A 27,385-nucleotide genomic window follows, 5' to 3' on the forward strand; every position below is an offset into this window, starting at 1 on the left:
AGTAAGCTCACGAACAGAATTAAACATGCAGGTAGTCACCTTAAAAGGAGCAGTGATTTAAAGAAAGATTCAGTTTGAATGACTGAGCATTTGTAAAAAAAAAGGGTGAGACAAGAGAAACTGGTCAGGATGAGGCGACGGTGCCCCGCTCACCGAGAAGCAGGGCGATGGCACCCCGCTCACCGGGGGCAGGAGTGCTAATAGATTTTTTATTATTTGAACATCTATCTGCCAATACCAATTAAAGCTTATTTTTTCAAAAGGACAATGGTTCGTTCACTAGAAAAAGTAGTTTAATTTCAAGCTCAGACCATTTTTTTAAAAAAGTCAGAAAACTCTAAGTGTGCCACAAACCCTCAGGTTTAACCAAGCTGAAAGTTAACACTGAGCATTAATAAACCTCGGATTACTGATTAAGGGAACGAGAAAGCAGTGTTAATATAGGAGTGCTATTAGTTTACATAATCAAACTGAAATGCTCTCTATTCCTTGCACCACTCAGATTGCATTAGACGCTGTAATCACACAGCAGGAACCTGAGAGAAATATGGTCACTGTTCTAATTTACTACAAGACAATTTATTTTTCTTTTGGGTCTTATTTTATTTGAGTCATGATCAGCCATGATCTTATTGAATGGTGGTGCAGGCTCGAAGGGCTGAATGGCCTACTCCTGCACCTATTTTCTATGTTTCTATGAGTCTAGTTTATTGGTTGTTCCTTGCCCTCCCATCCCCCATCCCCCACTCACTGTCCAAGGGTTCCATGTCAAACCTGAAATTCCCTCCCTTATTGTGATTTATTAGAGTGTAACAGGTAGAAACTCAAAAGGTTTATTTGTAGTACCTCTGCAATTTCCTCCGGTTAAACATTGGGAAGACCTTAAGCTATAATTTTCAGCCCTGGCCACAAATCCATACCCTCGATTCCATCGCCCTCCCTGGCCACTGTCTCAGGTTGAACCAGACTGTTGGCAATCTTGACGTCCTATTTGACCTTCAGCTGGGCTTCCAACCCCATATCGTCTCCATCACAAAGACTGTCTACTGCCACCTTCCCAATATTGCCCATCTCAGCTCCTGCATCAGCCCATCGACTGTTGAAACCTTCATTCATGCCGTTGCCACCTCCAGACTCAACTATTGCAATACTCTCCTGGCTGGCCTTCCACCCTCCACACTCTGTAAACTTATCCAAAACTCTGCTGCCCCATCCTATCCCATACCAAGTCTCCTTCATCCATAATCCATGCTTGCTAACCTACATTGGCTCAGTCCCCCAAAGTTTCAAATTTAACATTTTCATCCTTGTTCATGGCCTCTCCCCACCCTATCCTTAACCTTCTCCAACTCTGACCTCCAAAAGCTCTGCGTTCCTCTAACTCTGGCAACTCCTTTTGTGGCTTGGTGTTGACTTTTGCTACATTACACCTCTGTGAAAGGCACATGCATTGTTAACAGGCACTATATTGAACATTGTGCATTAGAACAGTGCTGAATAGTAAAATGTATGCTGCCTCGCCAATTCCCATTCGCAGTAAGGTCATCACCATTGGAGTCCACTATTAAAGAAGCAGTAGCAGGATATTTGGAAAAGCAAAATTCGGTCAGGCAGAGTCAGCGTGGATTTATGAAGGGGAAGTCATGTTTGACAAATTTGCTGGAATTCTTTGAGGATGTAACAAACAGGGTGGATAAAGGGGAACCTGTGGATGTGGTGTATTTGGACTTCCAGAAGGCATTTGTCAAAGTGCCACATAAAAGGTTACTGCACAAGATAAAATTTCACAGGGTTGGGGGTAATATATTAGCATGAAAAGAGGATTGGCTAACAGAAAACAGTGAGTCGGGATAAATGGGTCATTCTCTGGTTGGCAACCAGTAACTAGTGGGGTGCCGCAGGGATCAGTGCTAGGACCCCAACTATTTACAATCTATATTAACAACTTGGAAGAAGGGACCGAGTGTAACGTAGCTAAGTTTGCTAACGATACAAAGATGGGAGGAAAAGCAATGTGTGAGGAGGACACAAAAAATCTGCAAAAGGACATAGACAGGCTAAGTGGCAAAAATTTGGCAGATGGAGTATAATGTTGGAAAGTACGAGGTCATGCACTTTGGCAAAAAAAATCAAAGAGCAAGTTATTATTTAAATGGAGAAAGATTGCAAAGTGCTGCAGTACAGCGGGACCTGGGGGCACTTGTGCATGAAACACAAAAGGATAGTATGCAGGCAGAGCAAGTGATCAGAAAGGGCAATGGAATCTTGGCCTTTATTGCAAAGGGGATGGAGTATAAAAGCAGGGAGATCTTGCTACAGATGTACAGGGTATTGGTGAGGCCACACCTGGAATACTGCGTGCAGTTTTGGTTTCCGTATTTACGAAAGGATATACTTGCTTTGGAGGCAGTTCAGAGAAGGTTCACTAGGTTGATTCCGGAGATGAAGGGGTTGACTTATGAGGAAAGGTTGAGTAGGTTGGGCCTCTCCTCATTGGAATTCAGAAGAATGAGAGGTGATCTCAGAGAAACGTATAAGATTATGAGGGGGCTTGACAAGGTGGATGAAGAGAGGATGTTTCCACTGATGGGGGAGACTAGAACTAGAGGGCATGATCTTAGAATAAGGGGCTGCCCATTTAAAACGGAGATGAGGAGAAATTTCTTCTGAGGGTTGTAAATCTGTGGAATTCGCTGCCTCAGATAGCTGTGGAAGCTGGGACATTGAATAACTTTAAGACAGAAATAGACAGTTTCTTAAAAGATAAGGGGATAAGGGATTATGGGGAGCAGGCAGGGAGGTGGAGCCGAGTCCATCAGATCAGCCATGATCTTATTGAATGGCAGAGCAGGCTCGAGGGGCCGTATGGCCTACTCCTGCTCCTATTTCTTATGTTCTTATGTTATCAAGGGGAGAGATGGCGCTTCCTGAATTGGAGAGATGGAAAACCGACAGGTGAATCTACTTGTGCTTTTCTCACACACAAGGCAGAATATGCTGGGATCAGGACACTACTAGCCCTGGAAGACGGATGTAGCATAGTCTAGAAGGATGATGTGCAAAAATGGGATGTAAATTTGAAGTGAATCGGTGCATGGTTCAGGCTCAATATTTGATTAATGTGAGGGTGCATTGTTCTAATAAAAGCCTTTCCCCAGCACTGAGCACAAAAGCCCTGGGATAACTTATAAACTGAGCATTTTGTGCACTTTACAACTACTGACCTAGAAGACTGTTTCAGTTCTTCAGAAGTATCATCAACCACATCACTCTGTTTTGCCTCATAGGACATGGATCGATTCAGCTTGCATGCAACTAAAGCCTTGGCCATGGACTCTTCTCCATGTTGCCAGAAGAACATGGCCATCTTCTGCCGCTTCATTAGTACGGCCCACACTAGTAGCTCATTGAAAGGATAGGGAAAACGCTTGGTCTCTGGGTCATCAATGTCCACAATTTCATCTTTGGTTCTCTTTTTCTTCCCCTGGTCAACAGAGGATTCAGGCTGAAAGAGCAGAAACAGAGTCAGCATTTTGTTCAGCTAATTACAGGCTAGAACAGAAGGCGGCAATAACAGCCACCTGTTCTGTGATGCAAGATCAAATTGGTTTCTAATTTACCACGGTGTATTTTTCAAAATAGTGCATGGTTTTCTGAGCTCAATCAAATTCTTGCAAAGCTTCAAAAGATTCCAGACAGAGAAAAATATTTCAATTAGGTAAGCAACAGTTAATTGGATTGCAGGACTGAAAGCACACGTACACAGATTGTAGCAGGCAGAATCCTGAAGCTCCTTACTTCAATAAAACTAAATGGCTGTGCCTGTAAATTGCAAAAGCTTTCTTCAGGAGGAGACTGAAAATATGAACTTGAATTGTAAAAAAAATTTAAATGTTTATACAAATTGCAAATGGTTGCCCCCACCCTCGATGGAGTATAATGTGGGAAAATGTGAGGTTATCCACTTTGGCAGAAATAATAGAAAAGCAAATTATAATTTAAATGGAGAAAAATTGCAAAGTGTTGCAGTACAGCGACCTGGGGGTCCTTATGCATGAAACACAAAACGTTCGTATGCAGGTACAGCAAGTGATCAGGAAGGCAAATGGAATGTTGGCCTTTATTGCAAGGGGGATAGAGTATAAAAGCAGAGAAGTTCTGCTACACCTGTACAGGATGTTGGTGAGGCCACACCTGGAGTACTGCATACAGTTTTGGTCTCCGTATTTAAGGAAGGATATATTTGCATTGGAGGCTGTTCAGAGAAGGTTCACTAGGTTGATTCCGGAGAGGAGGGGGTTGACTTATGAGGATAGGTTGAGCCTATACACATTGGAGTTCAGAAGAATGAGAGGTGATCTTATTGAAACATATAAGATAATGAGAGGGCTCGACAACGTGGATGCAGAGAGGATATTTCCACTCATAGGGGAAACTTAAACTAGGGGGCATAGTCACAGAATAAGGGGCCGCCCATTTAAAACTGAGATGAGGCTCAAGGGGCCAGGTGGCCGCCTCCTGCTCCCATTTCTTATGTTTTTATGTTCTAAACCTCTGAACACCCAGTGTGACAGAGGAGCTCAGCTGGTGCCTCAGAGTCCTTTCAAAGGCCTGGGCTTGAGATGCAACAAGCAGTACGTACAGCCCACAAACTAGCTGCCATGTTTGAAAGATATTTGCTGATGCTTTGTTGTGCAGTGCCCGGTACCTTGGGTTTGTAAGGCTGTGCAGTCTTAATGAAGTGATTGTGTCGAGTCTTCTCTTTTTTGTCTGCTCGATTAGTCAGCGACTCCTGGTGTTTGCGAAGCTGAGGTATACTACTTGATGAAACCCGTCCAAATCTCTGGATTAAAAACATAAAAGAATGGTTGTTAGAGAATGTTCTTGACTGTTCCATGCTCATTAAAAGTTAAAAATACCAGTGATGTTCCACAGTGTTGCTTGGGTTTAGTATTTGGGGCTGACGCACCATCTTGCAGTTCTGGTATGGGACTGAAGTCACATATAGGCCAGACCAGGCAAGGATGGAAGGATGGAAGGATGGAAGGTTTCTTTCCCGAAAAGGCCAACCAATCAGTTGGGTTTTTACTACAACCCAACAGCTTTATGGTCACTTTTACTGAGACCAGTTTTTTTATTTCCAGCGTTTTTGAAAGAAAACTGAATTCAAATTGCCACAATGGGAGTTGAACTCATTTTTCTGGATTATTCATCCAGACACCTGAATTACTGGTCCAATAAAATAACCACTACACTACCGTACCCCGCTGAACAATTAAGAGCAGTGTAAGCAACTTCAGGAGGATATAGCCAGACTAGTAGATTGGGCCGATGGATGCTACGTGAAATGTAATGCAGGAAGATGTGAGGTGATATATTTGAGGAGGAAGAATACAGAAGTCACATATACATTAAATGATAAAACTATTTTTGAATAAAAGAACAGAAAGACTGGAAGGTTCAGAGTTTAGAGAGACAGTCAGTGAGGACATACATTAAATCAGGCCAGGTCCAACACCACCCCGACCTCTGTCGTCGAGCTACAGTACACGGACGACGCCTGCTTCTGCACACATACAGAAGCTGAACTCCAGGACACAATCGACGTATTTACTGAGGTGTATGAGAGCATGGGCCTTACGCTAAACATCCATAAGACAAAGGTCCTCCACCAGCCTGTCCTCGCCGCACAGCACTGCCCCCCAGTCATCAAGATCCACGACGCGGCCCTGGGCAATGTGGACCATTTCCCATACCTCGGGAGCCTCTTAACAAGAGCAGGCATTGACGATGAGATTCAACACCACCTCCAGTGCGCCAGTGCAGCCTTTGGCCGCCTCAGGAAAAGTGTTTGAAGACCAGACCAAGCTCATGGTCTACAGGACTATAGTAATACCTGGCTCAGAGACATGGACCATGTACAGCAGACAACTCAAGTCGCTGGAGAAATACCACCAACGATGTCTCTGCAAGATCCTACAAATCCCCTGGGAGGACAGACGCACCAACATCAGTGTTCTCGGCCAGGCCAACATCCCCAGCATTGAAGCACTGACCACACTTGATCAGCTCCGCCGACACAAGACTCCCAAAGCAAGCGCTCTACTCAGAACTCCTTCACAGCAAACGAGCCAAAGGTGGGCAGAGGAAATAATACAAGGACACCCTCAAAACGTCCCTGATAAAGTGCAACATCCCTACTGACACCTGGGAGTCCCTGGCCAGAGACCGCCCTAAGCGGAGGAAGTGCATCCGGGAGGGCACCTCGAGTCGCATCGCCGAGAGCATGCAGAAATCAAATATAGGCAGAGGAAAGAGCGTGCGGCAAACCAGTCCCACCCACCCCTCCTCTCAACGATTATCTGCCCCACCTGTGACAAGAGTTTGTGGTTCTCGTATTGGACTGTTCAGCCACCAAAGAACTCATAAGAGTGGAAGCAAGTCCTCCTCGATTCCGAGGGACTGCCTATGATGATGACGACATTAAATCACCAAAGGAAGTAGGAGAATATTTGAAACAAAGAATGAAGGGATATGAAATGCCCAAACAGAAACAATGCTGCAAGCCACATCCATAATTATTTTTTAAAAGGGAGAGAGATAAATATTTGAAAAATAAATAATTAAAAGGGTATGGGGAAAGGGGAGGGTATGAGACGAAGGGGGTAGCTCTATGAGAAGTGGCTAAATGGTTTCGCTCTGTGCTGTGAAATTCTATGATTCGCTTACTCCTCAGCATCTATTGACAAAGTTTTATTTCGATGTTTAACATACTTAAATTACTACTGTCTTATCTAAAGTGGAAATTATTAGATGCCTGTCCATAGGACTGGACACTCCATTGAACCAAATCACAAATTACTTCTTAGAGATACAACTACAAACAACTGGTCACTATGGAGATGAATTCTAAGTCCTTGCCAACAGAAGTCACAAGTCTACAGTATGCAGCATAACTAAGACAGCCTATTTCCACCTCTGTAACATTGCCTGTCTCCCCCCCTTGCCTCAGCTCATCGGCTGCTAAAGCTCTCATCCATGCCTTTGTTATCTCTAGACTTGACTATTCCAACGCACTCCTGGCTGGCCTCCCACATTCTACCCGACGTAAACTGGAGCTGATCCAAAACTCAGCTGCCAGTGTTCTAACTCGCACCAAGTCCCGCTCACCCATCACCCCTGTGCTCGTTGACCTACATTGGCTTCTGGTTAAGCAACACCTCAATTTCAAAATGTTCATCCTTACTCCATGGCCTCGCCCCTCCCAATCTCTAATCTCCTCCAGCCCCACAACCCCTCCCCCCCATCTCTAATCTCCTCCAGCCCCACCCCCCGAGTTATCTGCACTCCTTTAATTCTGCTCTTCTGAACATCCCTGATTGTAATCACTCAACCATTGGTGGCCTAGGCCTCAAGCTCTGGAATGCCTTGCCTAAACCTCTCCACCTCTCTTTCCTCCTTTAAGACACTCCTTAAAACATATCTCTTTGACCAAGCTTTTGATCACCTGTGCTAATTTCTACTTATGTGGCCAAGTGTCAAATTTTTATCGCATAATACTCCTGTGAAGCACCTTGGGACGTTTCACTACATTAAATACAAGTTGTTGTTACAGTGGTAGAACACCACCTCACAGGGACTGACTTAAGGATGAGTTCTATGCCAAATGACTGTTGCTCGACAAAGCCCAGCAGTGGTTTAAACGGCCCAAGATGGAAATTAAAAAACAATCAATGCAGCAACAGTGTACAGATCTCCCTTTAGAACAGTTAAGTAATTTAGGACAATTACTTCAGTCCCAATGGCAAGGCTGAGAGCTAACAAGGCTAACTTTTTGCATGGGGAATGTTAGACAATAGCTTGTATCCGACTATGTTGCAGCACAGAACAGGTCAACTTTACATTTTGCTTTAAAAAAAGATCCTCACTGCTTTTAAAATGTTCAACGAGCCTCGCCTTGCCCTCATTTCTCGATCATGACCTTGGGCAGTTCATTACATTTCTGGTACTTGTAGTGAGATATTCCGGAAAACAAACATACCCTATTGTTTCCATGGAGATTGTTGTAGATAATTCTGAAACGTTTTCTCGTGTAAGTACATCGATAAGTTCCGCCCATAAGGTATTCGATGACGAGACCCACATCAATCAAAGTGATTTTATAATCTGAAGGGAGGTTCCCCTAAGAAAAAAAAGTATTACAGTACATCTACAGCGCACAATTCACAAGGTGCACGGAAAATGTGAAACTCCATTGGTTTAAGGCAAGTTAGAGATGGTGAACTATGCTACACCCAAGAACTACCTTATTGCTGTCAACTGATGTAGAAGTAGATAAACCTTTTATTCATTTTAATATGTTCATCAAATCTTTCCTGGGGAGTCTTTCCAACAAGAGTTCTTTTTTTTAAATCACAATTAACAACCATTTTACTTTACCTGTCTTTTGCATAGGAATAGGTTTGTTTAGATGTCACGTGCTGATGATCCTATTAAGGAAACTAAAGGAGTTGCTAAGACTGACACGAGAACAGTTAAATTGTCAGAGTTAAATACCTGATCACTAAAATCATTTAGCTCTGACAAATACAATTCTTCAGATGTTGCCAAGCATCAATTATTGTTCAATTATTGCTTCAATGTGACCATTGGGCAACGCACAAAGGTAGAGCAATAGTTACTCTGAATGTCTTTTAAATGCTCTTATAAAAATGTCATAAATGTGTTCAGCAATAACCTTTACACAAACCAGGATGCTCCTGCACGCAATCTTTTTCTACAATTATACATCGACAGCAAGAGCCCTGCCTCATGGACACATTAGTTTACAATGGTCTTTGTAACAATCTGACAGGTATGCTATACACATTTAAAAACTGTTAAATGCTGGTCCTGGATCACAGCGTGTGACCTTGCAGCTCGGAGATAAGCAGGAGAAGAATTACCTGTTTAACATCTCTCACTAGATGAAGTAGTGTTGGATTAATTGGCCCTTGTTTCTGCAAAGAAAGAGCACTAAAATAAAACAAATGCAGTATTTCTAAACAGCGAAGGGTGGGAAGGAAGGGCAGAAAGAACAAGTATTTATATAATGGCCATCACGTTTGCCGGATGACACAAAGTTCTGGACAGCCAACAAATTACTTTAAGTATAGTAACTTGTATATGAAAACCATAAAAGTGCAATCCTTATTAAGTTTGTATTAAGTAGCCCTAATCTTCGTCACACTAAGTACAGGCGAAAAACAAGGATTAGCTATGAAAAGAAATCTAAAAATCCTTTGATTCTATTATAAAGTGTGACAGTGGCAGCATGGATACAATTAGCTCAGGGTCAGGACACAGAGTGTAGTAGTGAACGGTTGTTTTTCGCATGGGAGGAAGGTATACAATGGTGTTCCCCCGGGAACGGTACTTGCACCACTGCTTTTCTTGATATATATTCATGATTAGGACTGGGGTGTACAGGGCACTAGTTCAAAATTTGCAGATGACAAAACTTGGAAGTTTAGTGAACAGTGAAGAGGATAGTGATTGACTTCAAGAGGGCAAGCAGGCTGGTGGAATGGGCGTGGCAGATGAGGTTTAGCGCAGAAAAGTACAAAGTGATATATTTTGGTAGGAAGAACGCGGGAAGGCAATATAAACTAAAGGATACAATCCTAAAGGGGGATGCAGAACAGAGAAACCTGGGGGTATATGTGCACAAATTGTTGACAGTGACAGGACATGTTGAGAAAGCAGTTAAAAAAGCATACGAGATCCTGGGCTGTATAAATATAGGCATAGAGTACAAAAGCAAGGAACTTATGATGAACCTTTATAAAACACTGGTTCAGCCGCAACGGGAGTAATGCGTCCAATTCTGGGTATCACACTTTAGGAAGGATGTGAAGGCTTTAGAGAGGATGCAGAAATGATTTACAAGAATGGTCCTAGGGATAAGGGACATCAGTTTTGTGGATAGACTGGAGTTGTTCTCCTTAACAGAGAAGATTGAGGAGAGATTTGATCGAGGTCTTCAAAATCATGAAGGGTCTAGACAGTAGAAAGAGAGAAACTGTTCCCATTGGCGGAAGGGTGGAGAACCAGAGGACACAGATTTAAGATGACTGGCAGAAGATCCAAAGGCGACATGAGGAAAACATTTTTTACACAGCAAGTGGGTAGGATCTGGAATGCACAGCCTGAATGGGTGGTGGAGGGAGATTCAATTGTGGCTTTAAAAAGGGAATTAGATAAGTGCCTGAAAGAAAAAAAATTGCAGGGCTACGGAGAAAGGTCAGGGGATTGGGACTGGCTGAGGTGCTCTTGCAGAGAGCCAGCACGGGCTCGACGGGCCGATTGGCCTCCTCCCGTGCTGTAATGATTCTATTAATCAATAATTTAATCAACCCCTTAATTTGGTGTTAGTACAGTTACCAATATTTGTGATTCTACCAATAATTTGCAAAATGCTATACTAAACCTGAAATCTCAAATATTATTCTCTATAATCATTCAATTTGAGCACTCGACATAAATTTTGCTGTATTTGGGACTTCAGAACATAAACCATTCCTCACACTTACTGTGTTGTACAGCTCTTCGAGCCTAGGGATTGTGAGAAACTTGTGCATGCTAACTCCATTCTCAATAAGGAGTTTCACAAATTCCACTCGGTCCATGACAAGAGCATCCAACATTGCTTGCTCCAGTGATCCAACCTGCAACATTCAACAAAAATCAGCAATAGCAGTCTGACGCTGCACTCAACAACCTCAACGGCCAGAGCATCAGCTCGGCTCAATGTTCACAATGGTTTCTAAATGGGACAGCAATATTAAACATTAGAAGGAAAAAATATATAAATATATGAGGTTAGAATTTCACAGGTCATAAGCAAAAGAATCCCCTTGTTATCTTTATATGTATTTTCTCTGTCTGTGTAAAGACAAAATAAAGTAATAAATCCACTTAAAGAAATATTAATGTTGCTCCTATGCTGCATGTAGCCCTATCCTCAAAGGTTGTCTAGAATGTCAATGTTTACATACCATCCACTGCTGCCCATAAACAAACGCATGGTTCTTGGCAATGTCCACTCTGTCCCAGGCGAGAGTTAAAATCAATTGATCAAACGCAGATGAATTGGTACCTGAATTGAAAGAGTTAAGAGCTTCAGTGAGACACACTAACTTACTATTTGGAGCAGAGTGTGGAAAAGATACAATATATTATTTCGTGCTATACATGCCACAGCTACTGCCAGAACTACTTCACAGCTTCTAGATACAATCACACAAGCTGGTTAACTTTAGACTGTTGCTGAGTTCAGACTCAGGCCAGAGGATGAACAAAAATAAAATGCCAACTGTAGTCTTAGTTTTACCTTGAATTCACGGACAGCCTTTCTTACACACCAGTCAAAATAATAACCCAAGTAAGATCAATTCTTACTACTTTCATTCCTACCACAAATTATCTTTTTACTCAAATCATTACTCTAGCTCTTAGCCATCACATAGGTAGCTTTTGGCTGCACAGAGAGTTATTTGCTCTTATTCCTGTGTACCTATCCTGTCTCATTCTGGACTTTGATATTCCTGTGACTTCCCACTTCCCAGAATCTGAATAGTGTAGTCAACACCACAGCTTGTAAAGTAGGATTCAGGATCTCGGCCACATCACTCAGCTTCAAACCCGTACAACTCTCTTCTGTCCTGCTGCACTGCAAAGTCTATCTGCAAAGCACAGAAACTATTTTGACCTATATTCATTATTTAAAATTTAAGTTAATGTGGTATTAAAACAGATATACAATTCTGTACAAGTGAATTTCTAAGTTTGCAAGCTATGTGGCTTAATGTCACTGTGGTTTATGACTACCTTATATTCATATATCAATTGTTTCCATCGAAATGTACATGTGATTAGCAGCACAACCTGCTTTATTTCATGAATACCGCAATATCTTTTTCTCACACATGGCCCACTCCTTCCATCACCCACACCATTTTTGGTTGCATTTCACTGGTAGAAAGCTTGAATCTACAGAGATCAGTATTTGGTAGTGATCACTGACCAAAAGCTTTTGTGAATAATTACTCAGCATCTCACACTTTGGGCCCAAATTTCGGGCTGCGCCGACGCCCGTTTTTCGCGGCCGAAAGTGCGCCAAAAAAAACCTGCAGGTCCTTTGCAGCACGGTGCAGTGCAGCATGAGCTGTGGGGGGCGGAGCCAGGTCCCTGCGCTGAAATCAGTGCCGGGACCTCTGCACAGGCGCTACAGTGGGCGCGCATGTGCAGTTGCTCCAGGCGCCGAAACTGTGTGGGAGGGGCCCGAAGCACGCAGCCATTAGCCCTGGCCGAATGGCCTCACTGGAGCTGCAAGGATCAGGCTGCACCTCCCTGGTCCAGCTGGCACTCTAACCCCCACTAGTGCCCCCAGCTCCCGCTCCGACGACCCCCTCCTCTCCCCGCTCGCTCCCCTCCCCCCGCTCCCCTCCCGCTCCCCTCCACACTCCTCCCGCTCCCCTCCACACTCCTCCCGCTCCCCTCCACACTCCTCCCGCTCCCCTCCACACTCCTCCCGCTCCCCTCCACACTCCTCCCGCTCCCCTCCACACTCCTCCCGCTCCCCTCCACACTCCTCCCGCTCCCCTCCACACTCCTCCCGCTCCCCTCCACACTCCTCCCGCTCCCCTCCACACTCCTCCCGCTCCCCTCCACACTCCTCCCGCTCCCCTCCACACTCCTCCCGCTCCCCTCCACACTCCTCCCGCTCCCCTCCACACTCCTCCCGCTCCCCTCCACACTCCTCCCGCTCCCCTCCACACTCCTCCCGCTCCCCTCCACACTCCTCCCGCTCCCCTCCACACTCCTCCCGCTCCCCTCCACACTCCTCCCGCTCCCCTCCACACTCCTCCCGCTCCCCTCCACACTCCTCCCGCTCCCCTCCACACTCCTCCCGCTCCCCTCCACACTCCTCCCGCTCCCCTCCACACTCCTCCCGCTCCCCTCCACACTCCCTCTCCTCCCGCTCCCCTCCACACTCCCTCCTCTCCCACCCCTACCTGTTTCCCCCTCCCTCCTCTCCCAACCTCTCCTTCTCCTTCCTCCCCCCCACTCCCCTCCCTCTCCCCCCACCCCCAACTCCCCTCTCTGCCCTCTCCTCTTCCACCCCCCTCCCCTCTCCTCTCACTCCTCTTCCCCCCCCCCCACTCCCTCCTCCCTCTCGTCTCCCCCCCCTCACCTCCCTCCCCTCCCCTCTCCCCGCCCCTCCCCTGCCCCTCCCTCCCCTCCCTCTCCTCTCCTCGCCCCCCCCTCCACCCCCCCTCCACTCCCTCTTCACCCCCTCCCCCATTCCCTCCCCCCCCCCTCATTCCCTCTCTTCTCCTCCCCCCCACCTCCCTACGCTTGATTTTCTTAGTGTAGGCAAGGTTTTACTGAGCATACAAAAATCTACACTTACTCCATTCTAAGTTAGTTTGGAGTAAGTTTTCACTGCCTCAACTTTCAAAGCGGGCGGAAGTGGCCGGACACGCCCCCTTTTGAAAAAAAAAATCTGTTCCAAACTGAAACTGTTTTGACTGACTAGAACTGGAGCAAACTACATGCCGAGAATTGCAATTTCTAAGATACTCCATTCTAAACCAGTTGCTCCAAAAAAACAGGAGCAACTCAGGCCGAAACTTGGCCCCTTTGTATCTACAGTGCATTAACCAGTAGTTTCAATAAGACACCTAAAAGTAAACAAAAGGCAGATCTGAAACTTGATTCTTAGCATCCCTTTGCTAGAATTTTTAACCAATAAATGCATTTATTCACCGTGATAGAGCAAAACTGAGCTTTCAGTACAGTAAACTGAGGTTAAGAATGGATGCCAAGCAAGCTGTTCAAGCCCAGAATACTTGCCCTTTAGCAGCGCTGTTAGAATGGCCACATCGATATCTTGGTGTTCCTCTGCCCCAATGTGATATACCGTGATCTGAAATCATACAATTAAATGATCAAAATCCTGACTTAACGCTCAGTATTCCCTCTTTTCTCCTTAATGAAGCGCTTGGGGATTTTATTCTAAATGAAAGGTACTATATAAATGCAAATTGTTATCATAGCAACGGTTTGTGCAGGCAAGCTATTCAAGTAGATGGACTTTTCTCTCACCCGAGCCCAAACCTGCCCTCACTCAATATCTGCAGGGAATGCTACCAATTCTAGTTCAGCAATTGCCCAGTCTCTGAAAACAGATATGAACAGCACAAGATGCAGAAATTACAAATGCAGCACAACATGAAGACTTTTCCAAAGTACTCAATACAAATCAATTCCAGATCATTTTCTGCAACCGTCAATGAATCTGAAACTGCGTCTACATTTTCTTTTGAAGCTAATTACCTCAGACTTCTCATCAGATCATTTTGCACCTCAGTCAAGAGGCTGGGTGACAATATGCCTCTGGCAGTTCCACTCTGTAACTGGCACAATGTGTTTCACAGGAAGGGTGCTGATGTAGCTTAAGTTACAATGATCCTCCCACTATGTGGGAGGCATTTGGATTCCATTTAGTGCCCCCCTCTAACAATAATGTGAATGAAATCTCTGCCATGGGGTGGGGTATGGAATGGGGAAATATAAATTAAACCTATATCTCATTATGATTGCATCACATCATTTGAATATCAGCCTTGGCTTAGAGATAACATTTTTGCCTCCGAGTCAGGTGGTCACCGGTTCCAGCTCCAATCCAGAAACAATGTCAATGCTTCAGAGCGCTTGCTGAGGGAGCGCTGTGCCGCGAGGGAGCGCTGTGCCGCGAGCGCCACTGCTGAGGGAGCGCTGTGCCGCGAGCGCCACTGCTGAGGGAGCGCTGTGCTGCGAGCGCCACTGCTGAGGGAGCGCTGTGCCGCGAGCGCCACTGCTGAGGGAGCGCTGTGCCGCGAGCGCCACTGCTGAGGGAGCGCTGTGCCGCGAGCGCCACTGCTGAGGGAGCGCTGTGCCGCGAGCGCCACTGCTGAGGGAGCGCTGTGCCGCGAGCGCCACTGCTGAGGGAGCGCTGTGCCGCGAGCGCCACTGCTGAGGGAGCGCTGTGCCGCGAGCGCGATTTTTCAGATGAGAAGTTAAGCTGACAGGTTGGTCTTCTCAGGTGTATATAAAAATTCCACGGCACTATTACAAGAGGAACAGAGTTCTACCACTGCCCAACATTTATCCCTCAAACATATCTCTTTGCTATTTGTGGGACCTTGCTGTGTGCAAATTGTCCGCCCCGCTTCCTACATTACAACAGTACTTCATTGGCTGTGAAGCACTTTGGATTATTCTGAAGTCGTGAAATGTGCTAAATAAATGCAGGTTCTTTCTTATACTCCATTGCAACCTTGAAAGCAAAGCCTTGTTTCTGTCCCATTTCACACAATACATGTTTCTACTACATCAGTTATATACTCGCCCTCGTGCGCACTACACTGGGTGCAGTGACTGACCAATGTGCAATAAATTCAAGGAATCTGGACAGGGCGCAGGGTTTGATAGGGTAGCTGCTGAGAGGTTGTTTCCCCTAGCTGGGGAGTCTAGAACTAGGGGTCTCTCTCCAATGTCGCCGGTCCCTCTGGCGCGCGTGCGCTCTCTCTCTGAATCGAGACTCTGGAATGGTGCGAGCCAAGCCCGGGCTCCAGCTCACCCGTCCACCTGCACTAGCCTGGCCGGGTTGGTCTTGGACAGCGGTGTGTGTGTTGTTCTGCTGGAGATGCCAGCCGGCACCTATTATACCTTTCTGCCTACGACCTCAGATCAGACGTGACAACTTACTGAATTTAAGCATATTACTAAGCGGAGGAAAAGAAACCAAGTATTCCCCTAGTAACTGCGAGTGAAGAGGGAAGAGCCAGCGCTGAATCCCCGCTCGTCTGGCAGGCATGGGAAATGTGACGTATAGAAGACCTCTTTCTCCAACCACGCTCCGGGGCCCCAAGTCCTTCTGATCGAGGCTTGGCCTGTGAACGGTGAGAGGCCGGTAGCAGCCCCCAGCTCATCTGGATCGAGTCTTCTTGGAGTCGGATTGCTTGTGAATGCAGCCCAAAGCGCTAAATACTGGCACGAGACACAGTCAACAAGTGCCATAAGGGAAAGTTGAAAAGAACTTTGAAGAGAGAGTTCAAGAGGGTGTGAAACCGTTGAGATAAATGGGTGGAGTCCACGCAGTCTCAGAATAAGGGGCCGGCCATTTAGGACTGATGAGAAATTTCTTCACTCCAAGTGTTATGAATCTTTGGAATTCTCTACCCCAGAGAGCTGTGGATGCTCAGTTGTGGAGTACATTCAAGACTGAGATCGACAGATTTTTGGATACTAAAGGAATCAAGGGATATTGCGGGAAGGTGGAGTTGAGGGAGAAGGTCAGCCATGATCAAAGGGCCTCAAAGGGCCAAACGGCCTACACCTGCCCCTATTAAGTTCTTATGCTACATAGATAAGTATAAAGTCACAATAATTAGCAGAAAGAGAGCGAGTGAGAATGTGGTTTATCTATTAAGTGGCAATGTGCTTGAGGTATTCACAGCAAGAGAGAGATCGGAACTGTTTTGAGATAGATCATGAAAACCACTGACTCAGTTTTCATGGGCAATGAAGAAAGAAATTAAAATGTTGGGACGCATAGTGAGGGATGTGATCGATAAGCCTAAGGGGGTTATGCTGAGGCTCTACTCAACCTTGCTAATGTTGCATCTGGAGTACTGTGTTCAGTTTTGCTCTCCGTAGTACAGGAAGGATGTAGAATTATTGGAGGAAGTCCAGAGAAAGGCCAAGAGTTTCTTTCCTGAGTTAAGCAAAGATTGTTTCTCTGAGAACTTAGCTCTCTGGAGGAGGAGGATGGAGCACAGGATTTGAGATCTAGGGGACAGTTTAAAGTGAAGGGGGTCAAAAAAACAGGAAATTTATGTACTTTTTTTTAAAAAAGAGGGTGACAGAACGATGGAACAGATTATCAGTGGTGGTAGTGGAACAAAAAGCTATGGCAAGTTTTAAGGACAAGTAAGGGAACACACGGCTATTAATTTCAGAATCAGTGTGAGTGGCTGGAATGGGCAGGCTCGTCAATGTTTTTCTCCTGCACAAACACTGCTTTGCTGCCATGTACTCTGCCGTAGCAATGCATCCTGAGCATCCCAACACCACCAGTGCCAGCTCTCCCTATTTCCAACACATAGTGCCAGCTATTGTACTGGTGTGTGGCAATCTGGGCCTTCACCCAAACTCCTTCCTTCAGGTTCAGGGAGTGGACATATTCCATTCCATTGGTACGGGCTGGATTCAAACCCACACTCCAGAAACACTGAACCATCCGGTCCACCACAGCATATTTTTGTGACGGAACTTACAAGTTCTCTAGCCTTCATACATTCCATCAGAGTCTGGAATAGATGGTGTGCCTCACTTTGGCTGAAGTTGAAAGTTTTTTTGATTGTTGTGAGGATTTCCAATTCCAACCCATCTGGAAGTATTCTAGAGGGGAACAAAACACCAATCCCATTAACCATAGAAGTCAGAACATTGAATCAGTTGTTGAACCAACAAAAATTCTCTAAAAGTTACACAAAATAAATAATTTCAAAAGCATTTCAGTCTTGCTATAGAGAAAAATATCTTGTCCCAATTGGCTCCAGGCACCGAATTGCCTACTCCTGCTCCTATTTCTTGTATGGCAAATTTCTGGAGTGGGACTTGAACCCACATCCTTCTGACTCAGAGACGAGTGTGCTGCCCACTGAACCACAGCTGACACTTATGCACATATTACAGCAAAGCATCTGTTTTGAAGAAAATAAGTTAAAAATCAGTCTCTTACCCTCCCTCCTCAGTCTGCTTGTGCACATAGGCCAGGAGGTCTGCAGCTCGGCCCGTTCCTTCACACACCACCACAGGCACTGGGGGGCTCTCCAGCAGGTATTCCAGTACAGTGGGGATCATATTCGGGCCACCTTCAAATATCAAAGCAACTACTGGTACACCTTGGCCAATCCCTGTAAAAACAAAGCAAAAATTAACAAAGCAACATTGTTTTTACTTATGCTTAGCGGGGAAAGAGAAAATCATAAAATCGTACAGCACAACAACAACTTGAGTTTATATAGTGCCTTGGATGCTGTGTTTTCGGATAATGTTGCCAAGGGGCAACATGTAGATGAGAAATAGGAGGGGGCTAAGGATTGATCCTTGGGGGACACCAGAGGTAAGTTGCAGGAGCGAGAAGAGAAGCCATTGCAGGTGATTGCAAAATGCTGCAGTACAGCAAGACCTGGGGGTACTTGTGCATGAAACACAAAAGGTTAGTATGCAGGCACAGCAAGTGATCAGGAAGGCCAATGGAATCTTGGCCTTTATCGCAATGGGGATGGAGTATAAAAGCAGGGAAGTCTTGCTACAGTTGTACAGGGTACTGGTGAGGCCACACCTGGAATACTGCACACAGTTTTGGTTTCCATATTTACGAAAGGATATACTTGCTTTGGAAGCAGTTCAGAGAAGGTTCACAAGGTTGATCCCGGAGATGAGGGGATTGACTTATGAGGAAAGGTTGAATAGGTTGGACCTCTACTCATTGGAGTTCAGAAGAAGGAGAGGTGATCTTATCGAAACGTGTAAGATTATGAGGGGGCTTGACAAGGTGAATGCAGAGAGGATGTTTCCACTGATGGGGGAGACTAGAACGAGAGGGCATGATCTTAGAATAAGGGGCCGCCCATTTAAAACTGAGACGAGGAGAAATTTCTTCTCTGAGGTTTGTGGATCTGTGGAACTCACTGCCTCAGAGAGCTGTGGAAGCTGGGACATTGAATAAATTTAAGACAGAAATAGACAGTTTCTTAAAAGATAAGGGAATAAGGGGTTATGGGGAGTGGGCAGGAAGTTGGACCCGAGTCCATGGTCGGATCAGCCATGATCGTATTAAATGGCGGAGCAGGCTCGAGGGGCCGTATAGCCGACTTCTGCTCCTATTTCTTATGTTCTTATGGAGGTGATTCTCTGGCTACGATTAGATAGATAAGAATGGAACCAGGCGATTGCAGACCCACCCAGCTGAATAATGGTAGAGACGCGTTGGAGAAGAATGGAGTGGTCAACCGTGTGAAAGGCTGCAGACAAATCAAGAAGGACAAGGAGGGATAAGAATGCAATTTGTGACTTTGATGAGAGCCGTTTTAGTACTGTGGCAGGCGCGGAAACCGGATTGGAGGGATTCAAACATGGAATTGCAGGAAAGATGGGCACGGATTTGGGAGGCGACAACATGTTCAAGGACTTGAGGGGAAAGGGAGATGGAGATGGGGCGGTAATTTGCAAGGATGGTGGGGTCAAGGGTTGGTTTTTTGAGGAGGGGTGATGACAGCAAATTTGAGGGAGAGGGGAACATTACCTGAGGAGGGAGAACCATTAACAATGTCAGCTAACATGGGAGCCAGAAAAGAAAGTTGGGTGGTCAGCAGTTTAGTGGGAATATAGTCAAGGCAGCCGGAAGTGGGTCTCATGGCCAGGATGAGCTCGGAGAGGTCATGAGGGGAGATCGCAGAGAAACTGGAAAAAGATATGAGGTCAGGGTTAGGGCAGAGGGGATCCATAGAGGAATTTGGCCCGGTGGGCTAGAGGCAGGAAGGGAAGTGGCAGAGGCTGCTGAACAGATGGTCTCAATCTTAGAGACAGAATTCCATGAGATCCTCACACTTATTGTCCGAGGTGAGGGTGAAGACTGGGGAGAGGGCTGTAAGAAGACGGTTAGTGGTGGAGAATAGAATCCGGGTTTAACTTTGCATTCCAGAATGATTTTGGAATAGTGAGCAATTTTGGTAGATGAGAGTAGGACCCGATAATGCTATGTGGTTCATCCGGATCTGGCGGTGAATGACTAAACCAGGAGAGCGCGGTCAGGGAGGGATGGAGAGAAAAGGAAAATAGGGACAAAGTGGAAAAATACTGAATGGCTCGGGTCCAGAGCGGCAGCTAAAGTGTGCACGCAAATGAACACAAAGCAGCCATTCGGTGCATCAAGTCTGCGCCGGCTCTTTCGAAAAGCAATCCCGTTAGTCCCACTCCCCCATTCTTTCCCCATGTCACCGCAATTTGTTCTCCTTCAACTATTTATCCTATTCCCTTTTGAAGGCTACTATTGAATCTGTATCCACCACCCTATCAGGTAATGCGTTCCAAATCCTAACCACATTTTGCGTTAAAAAGTTTTTCCACATGTCGCCTCTGATTCTTCTGCCAATCACCTTAAACCTGTGCTCTCTCATTATCGACCCTTCAGCCTCTTTATTTATTCGATCCAAATCCTTCATGATTTTGAACACCTCTATCAAATCTCCTCTTGGCCTTCTCTGCCCGAAGGAGAACAATCCCAGCTTCTCCCGTACATCCACACAACTGTATTTCCTCATGCCTGAACCATTCCAGTAAATCTCTTCTGTACCCTCTCCAAAGACTTCATGTCCTTCCTAAAGTGCGGTGCCCCGAATTGGGCCCAATACTTCAGCTGGGGCCAAACTAGCGTTTTATATAGCTTTAGCATAACTTCCTGGCTTTCGTACTCTATTTATAAAGCCCAGGATCCTGTAATCTGTATTACCTGCTTTGTTAAGCTTTCCTACCACCTTCAAATATTTGTGCACAAGCACCCCCAAGTCTCTCTGTTCTTGCACCCCCGTTAAAATTGTACCATTTAGTATGTATCGTTTCTCTTCATTCTCCCGACAAAAATGCATTACCTCACACTTCTCTACGTTGAATTTCATCTGCCACGTGTCCACCCATTCCACCAGCCTGTCTATGTCTTCCTGAAATCTGTTACTATCCTCCTCACTGTTTACTACACTTCCAAGTTTTGTGCAATCTGCAAATTTCAAAATTGTGTCTTGTGCCCCCAAGTCCACTTCAGTAACGTGCATCAAAAACTGCAGAGGTCCTAGTACTGAACCTTGGGGAACTCCACTGTACACTTCCCTCCAGTCCCAAAAACACAGTCGTTCACAACTCTGCTTTCTATTCCTTAGACAATGTTGTATCCATGCTGCTACTGCCCCTTTTATCCCATGGGCTTCAATTTTGCTAAAAGCCCAATATGTGGTAGCTTATCAAATGCCTTTTGAAAGTCCATATACGCATCATCAACTGCACTGCCCTCATCCATCCGTTTGCTGCGCGGCAAGGGCCCAGGGGCAACACAGGCCAGCCCACACTGCGAGATGTGTGCGCACTAGGTCCGTTCGGCAGAGCAGGTCACCACACGTTAAAAAAATCCAAGCACAGGCATCTTCCACCATTCAAGACTTAGTTCGGATCTGGAATTTTAGGTCCATCATTGAAACACCTGTGAACTTTGACGTGGAAGCAAGTCATCCTCGGTTCGAGGGACTGCCTATGATGATGATGATGTACTTTAACTAAAAATTAAAAAGGGCCACATTACAGCAAAATTCTAAAGGGGCAAAGTGTGTTAAAAAGACAAGCCTGAAGGCTCTGTGCCTCAATGCGTGGAGTATTCGTAATAAGGTGGATGAATTAACTGCGCAGGCAGCAATTAACGAATATGATATAATTGGCATAATGGAGACATGGCTCCAGGGTGACAAAGGCTGGGAACTCAACATCCAGGGGTATTCAACATTCAGGAGTATTCAACATTCAGGAAGGATAGATGGAAAGGAAAAGGATGTGGGGTAGCGTTGCTGGTTAAAGAGGAAATTAATGCAATAGTAAGGAAGGACATTAGCTTGGATGATGTGGAATCTGTATGGGTGGAGCTGCGGAATACCAAAGGGCAGAAAACGCTAGTGGGAGTTGCGTACAGACCACCAAACAGTAGTAGAGAGGTTGGGGACAGCATCAAAGAAGAAATTAGGGATGCATGCAATAAAGGTACAACAGTTATCACGGGCGACTTTAATCTACATATAGATTGGGCAAACCAAACTGGCAGCAATACGGTGGAGGAGGATTTCCTGGTGTGTATTAGGGATGGTTTTCCAGACCAATATGTCGAGGAACCAACTAGAGGGCTGGCCATCCTAGACTGGGTTATGTGTAATGAGAAAGGACTAATTAGCAATCGGTCGTGCGAGGCCCCTTGGGGAAGAGTGACCATAATATGGTAGAATTCTTTATTAAGATGGAGAGTGACACAGTTAATTCAGAGACTCGGGTCCTGAACTTAAGGAAAGGTAACTTCGATGGTATGAGACATGAATTGGCTAGAATAGTCTGGCGAGTGATACTTAAAAGCGTTGACGGTGAATAGGCAATGGCAAACATTTAAAGATAACATGGATGAACTTCAACAGTTGTACATTCCTGTCTGGAGTAAAAATAAAACGGGGAAGGTGGCTCAACCGTGGCTAACAAGGGAAAATAAGGGTAGTGTTAAATTCAGGGAAGAGGCATATAAATTGGCTAGAAAAAGCACGACTGGGAGAAATTTAGAATTCAACAGAGGAGGACAAAGGTTTAATTAGGAGGGGGAAAATAGAGTATGAGAGGAAGTTTGCTGAGAACATAAAAACTGACTGCAAAAGCTTCTATAGATATGAAGAGAAAAAGATTAGTGAAGACAAACGTAGGTCCCTTGCAGTCAGATTCAGGTGAATTTATAATGGGAACAAAGAAATGGCAAATGGCAGACCAGTTGAACAAATACTTTGGTTCTGTCTTCGCGAAGGAAGACACAAATAAGCTTCCGGAAATACTAGGGGACCGAGGGTCTAGTGAGAAGGAGGAACTGAAAGAAATCCTTATTAGACAGGAAATTGTGTTAGGGAAATTGATGGGATTGAAGGCCGATAAATCCCCAAGGCCTGATAGTCTGCATCCCAGAGTACTTAAGGAAGTGGTCCTAGAAATAGTAGATGCATTGGTGATCATTTTCCAACAGTCTATCGACTCTGGATCAGTTCCTATGGACTGGAGGGTAGCTAATGTAACACCACTTTTTAAAAAAGGAGGGAGAGAGAAAATGGGGATTTATAGACCGGTTAGCCTGACATCAGTAGTGGGGAAAATGTTGGAATTAATTATTAAAGATGAAATGGCAGCACATTTGAAAAGCAGTGACAGGATCGGTCCAAGTCAGCATGGATTTATGAAAGGGAAATCAGGCTTGACAAATCTTCTGGAATTTTTTGAGGATATAACTAGTAGAGTGGACAAGGGAGAACCAGTGGATGTGGTCTATTTGGACTTTCAAAAGGCTTTTGACAAGGTCCCACACAAGAGATTGGTGTGCAAAATTAAAGCACATGGTATTGGGGGTAATGTACTGACGTGGATAGTGAACTCGTTGACAGACAGGAAGCAGAGAGTCGGGATAAACGGGTCCTTTTCAGAATGGCAGGCAGTGACTAGTGGGGTGCCCGCAGGGCTCAGTGCTGGGACCCCAGCTATTTACAATATACATTAATGATTTAGATGAAGGAATTGAGTGTAATATCTCCAAGTTTGCAGATGACACTAAACTGGGTGGCGGTGTGAGCTGTGAGGAGGTGCTAAGAGGCTGCAGGGTGACTTGGACAGGTTAGGTGAGTGGGCAAGTGCATGGCAGATGCAGTATAATGTGGATAAATGAGAGGTTATCCACTTTGGTGGCAAAAACACAAAGGCAGATTATCTGAATGGCGGCAGATTAGGAAAAGGGGAGGTGCAATGAGACCTGGGTGTCATGGTACATCAGTCATTGAAAGTTGGCATGCAGGTACAGCAGGTGATGAATAAGGCAAATGGTATGTTGGCCTTCATAGCTAGGGGATTTGAGTATAGGAGCAGGGAAGTCTTACTGCAGTTGTACAGGGCCTTGGTGAATATTGTGTTCAGCTTTGGTCTCCTAATCTGAGGAAGGACGTTCTTGCTATTGAGGGAATGCAGCGAAGGTTAACCAGACTGATTCCCGGGATAGCAGGACTAACATATGAGGAGAGGCTGGATCGACTGGGTCTGTATTCACTGGAGTTTAAAAGGATGAGAGGGGATCTCATAGAAACATAAAATTCTGACGGGACTGGACAGGTTCGATGCAGGAAGAATGTTCCAGATGTTGGGGAAGACCAGAACCAGGGGACACAGTCCAAGAATATGGGGTAAGCCATTTAGGACTGAGATGAGGAGAAACTTTTTCACTCAGAGTTGTTAACCTGTGGAATTCTCTACCGCAGAGAGTTGTTGATGCCAATTCATTGGATATATTCAGGAGGGAGTTAGATATGGCCCTTACGGCTAAAGGGATCAAGGGGTATGGAGAGAAAACAGGAAAGGGGTACTGAAGTGAATAATCAGCCATGATCTTATTGAATGGTGGTGCAGGCTCGAAGAGCCGAATGGCCTACTCCTGCACCTATTTTCTATGTTTCTAAATCTCTTCTGTACAGTATACATCCACCGCCTTGTAATGTGCTGTCTTTTGCCCAACAGCATCAACTGGTACTGACTTTTCCAGCCAGCTCCTGATGCAGACACTGAGTTCGGCCCCAGCTGGAGTATTGGGTCCAATTCTGGGCACCACACCTTATGAAGGACATGAAGACTTTGGAGAGGGTACAGAAGAGATTTACTAAAATACTAATCTATATAAATGCCAAAAGGGGTAAACATCTCTGATAGTCTGATGAGGTCAGCCACAAGTGCATCCAATAATAACTTTATAGAGAATTCTCAGTCTGCCTCCAGGAGTTGCCTGTACAAGGCAGGAGACTTGTACAATTTTGATATTGAATAGATTGTTTGGGCTGTGGTGGAAGGAAAGGGTAAACAGTAGTTTACATCACCTCAAGGGAATTTGCAGAAATAGATGCAGGTAGGCTATTTGATAAATCCGTACTAAAAATCTCTGAAATTGAGATTAAAGCTTATTTAAATAGTATAATTTTTAATTGCTCGTCAGCACGTGAACAAGAAGTCACTCAATCTGTTCAATCCAACACGTCACCCACAATCTGCACAGTTGTAGACTCTTCCCATCGTATTACAAATTCTGAGGAAGTATAAAACTATAGATAAGAATGCAAAGAACTTTAAACTTAAGTTTCTTCCTCAACCCAAAAGGCAACTGAACAAAACCCCAGATTATTAATCTATAACTACAAAGTAGATCATCCAGCGCCTGTCATTCCTAGGTCTAGAAATGGCTGTAGAACTCACTTGCGTGAATCTTCTGAAGATTGATGAGTTTTTCTAATTCTCTCCGAAGCTTGACTTCAGCACCATACTTCCCCACTGTTCCATCATCCACCAGAATGAAATGGGAATGCAAACTGTTGAGAACATTCAGTTTACTCAGAGGGTTCAACAAAGTCTGGTACGGAGCAATAACCTGCAAATCAAAAGACACTCACTGGATTACCTTAAAAAAAAAGTTTTTAAAAAAAGACTTAAAATTCAATAATGCACAGCTCAAACTGAAATGCAATATTCTTACATCTCTTCCAATAAGGTCATTCCTATTTTCAATAACACCCCAAGGGGCAATTCCAATTGTGCAAATCTTCCGAGATGAGCGTGAAATATGTTCTTTTAGTGCGTCACCAACATGTTTCACAACACCTAGTAAGAACAAACAAATATCTTCATGTTTAAACCAATAGCAGAATGAGGAGAGTTCAATCCCATCTTGCACAATGAAACACAGATCAAAAATGAAGTGGACATTTTACTCATTCTTAAAGATGATGCTTTACTATGAGCAATCTTAAAAACCTTTATTAATACACTTTTGGAAAGGAGGTGGGGGGGCTCAGTAACTTCTGACCTCCTAGGTTCACTCCCCGCAATACATTCACCTGCCAATACTGCCAATCTACCAAAAATCCACCTGATCACCCTCAGCAACCGATATGCCACTTTTAGATGTTTGAATAGAATGGGCATGTCAGGTAAATCGCTTGCAACTATAAAGCATACATCTAGAACATCCAACTTTCACAGTTCTGATAAGAGGGAGAAAAATAGTTAAATGAAATTAGTAATTGTTCTCTCTTTTCAGCTGCTCTTGTATTGAAATGCGTGGATCAGTGACGGGTACCAGACAGGCAGGGAATTCGGCAGAAAGTCATTGCTGGTCAACGCCTCAGTCAGGATTTGATCATTTGGTCAACACTCGAGCATTTCTCTTTACATTACCTGCATTCACTCCTCCAGTTAAAATCCAGGCTCCGGTGGTCACTGCTGCTTTGATTAAGCCTTTTCCAACAACCTGCTTAATGCGTGGATGAAGCTCAAAGTTCTGCATTCCTCCATGTACAGAGATGACAAGTTTAGGTAGTTCCATCTGCCATTCTTTCAGCATAAGTCTTAAAACAGCTTCAGGTTTAGTATCATAGGATAGTCGTGCATACTACACCATTTCAATGCAAAAGAATACAGATATGTCAGTTACACATGGTTCCCAAACGGAGAAAATCATTTCCATTCATATCACAAATTTAAACAGACCAACATTACCTCCACAAACCTGGGATGCAATAGGATCTACAATTTGGTTTCATCAGCCCCCCCCGCCCCACCCCCCCAACATGGTCAGCCTTAACCTACGTGCCAGTCACTGCATTTCAAAGAAATTCATTGCATAGGAAGCTCTAAGAAATGTGATGAGAACTATATCAAAGCATGTCTTTTTCTTTCAGACTGCCAAAGGGGAAGGACATCTGAAGAGATGGAGCATTTTCCCAACAAGAGGGATTGGGAGAAACAAAATCAGCAGGTGTGCTGCCTTAGGTTGCTAGTAGTTAGTTGCAGAGTACAATTGTAAAGGCCTCCAAGGCATCTTTCCTCACCCTCGGCCAAGGCATGGTTTGCACAGCGTGGTGGGTACAAAAATATGAATAAAATAATATTTAAGAAAAAAAAGGATTTAAAAAATATAAAAGATCCCATTACTTTTGATCAGAATTTCAGACTGGTTCGACATCAGGTTTAGTACATATTACAGAAAAGAAATCATGCAGGCCTGCAATCACTGTTTTCTGCTTCTCTTCTTGAAAACAAAAATGAACCTGCATGTGTATAGTACTTTCCTAGTCAAATCACTCAGATATGAGCATGTTTGGGTCTCTTCAAAGTGGGCAATTTAATTAAAATCTTCACAAAACAATACTTAGGAAAAATTCCTACCTTTTTCTAGAAATTATTACAGTGAGTTTTTCTGAGCAGATAATGCCATTCTGGTTGGCTAATTGAACGTAACCATTATCACAGAAATGGAACATTTAAGTCAAGTGTGGCCTTTCATTTTCTAGGTCATTAAAAAATCTGTCATTTTTACATGTCCAATAATTCACGATCATGGGTACCAAGCACCGCCTCATTTCAAAGTCACATTTGATGACAGAAACCGCAGATACCTCATTAATCACAGCTTAAAATTAACTCT

General features: G+C 44.7%; 1 protein-coding gene across 2 annotated transcripts in view; it reads right to left on the minus strand.

Moving 5' to 3' along the window:
- trpm7 (transient receptor potential cation channel, subfamily M, member 7) overlaps positions 1-27,385 on the minus strand; it is a 147,584-nt gene that overhangs the window by 60,521 nt on the left and 59,678 nt on the right. For both annotated transcript variants that reach the window (XM_070858629.1, XM_070858628.1), the window contains 12 exons: positions 26,137-26,350; positions 25,436-25,560; positions 25,159-25,330; positions 17,831-18,005; positions 17,364-17,487; positions 13,897-13,969; positions 11,037-11,137; positions 10,572-10,706; positions 8,946-8,999; positions 8,042-8,182; positions 4,709-4,843; positions 3,225-3,505 (listed from right to left, as the gene is read on the minus strand). In XM_070858629.1, the coding sequence (XP_070714730.1) occupies positions 3,225-3,505; positions 4,709-4,843; positions 8,042-8,182; positions 8,946-8,999; positions 10,572-10,706; positions 11,037-11,137; positions 13,897-13,969; positions 17,364-17,487; positions 17,831-18,005; positions 25,159-25,330; positions 25,436-25,560; positions 26,137-26,350 (1,730 nt within the window). The remainder of the gene's footprint in view (positions 1-3,224; positions 3,506-4,708; positions 4,844-8,041; positions 8,183-8,945; positions 9,000-10,571; positions 10,707-11,036; positions 11,138-13,896; positions 13,970-17,363; positions 17,488-17,830; positions 18,006-25,158; positions 25,331-25,435; positions 25,561-26,136; positions 26,351-27,385) is intronic.

This window comes from Pristiophorus japonicus, chromosome 17, assembly GCF_044704955.1.
Source record: "Pristiophorus japonicus isolate sPriJap1 chromosome 17, sPriJap1.hap1, whole genome shotgun sequence".
In the NCBI taxonomy this organism is placed as follows: Eukaryota; Metazoa; Chordata; class Chondrichthyes; family Pristiophoridae; genus Pristiophorus; species Pristiophorus japonicus.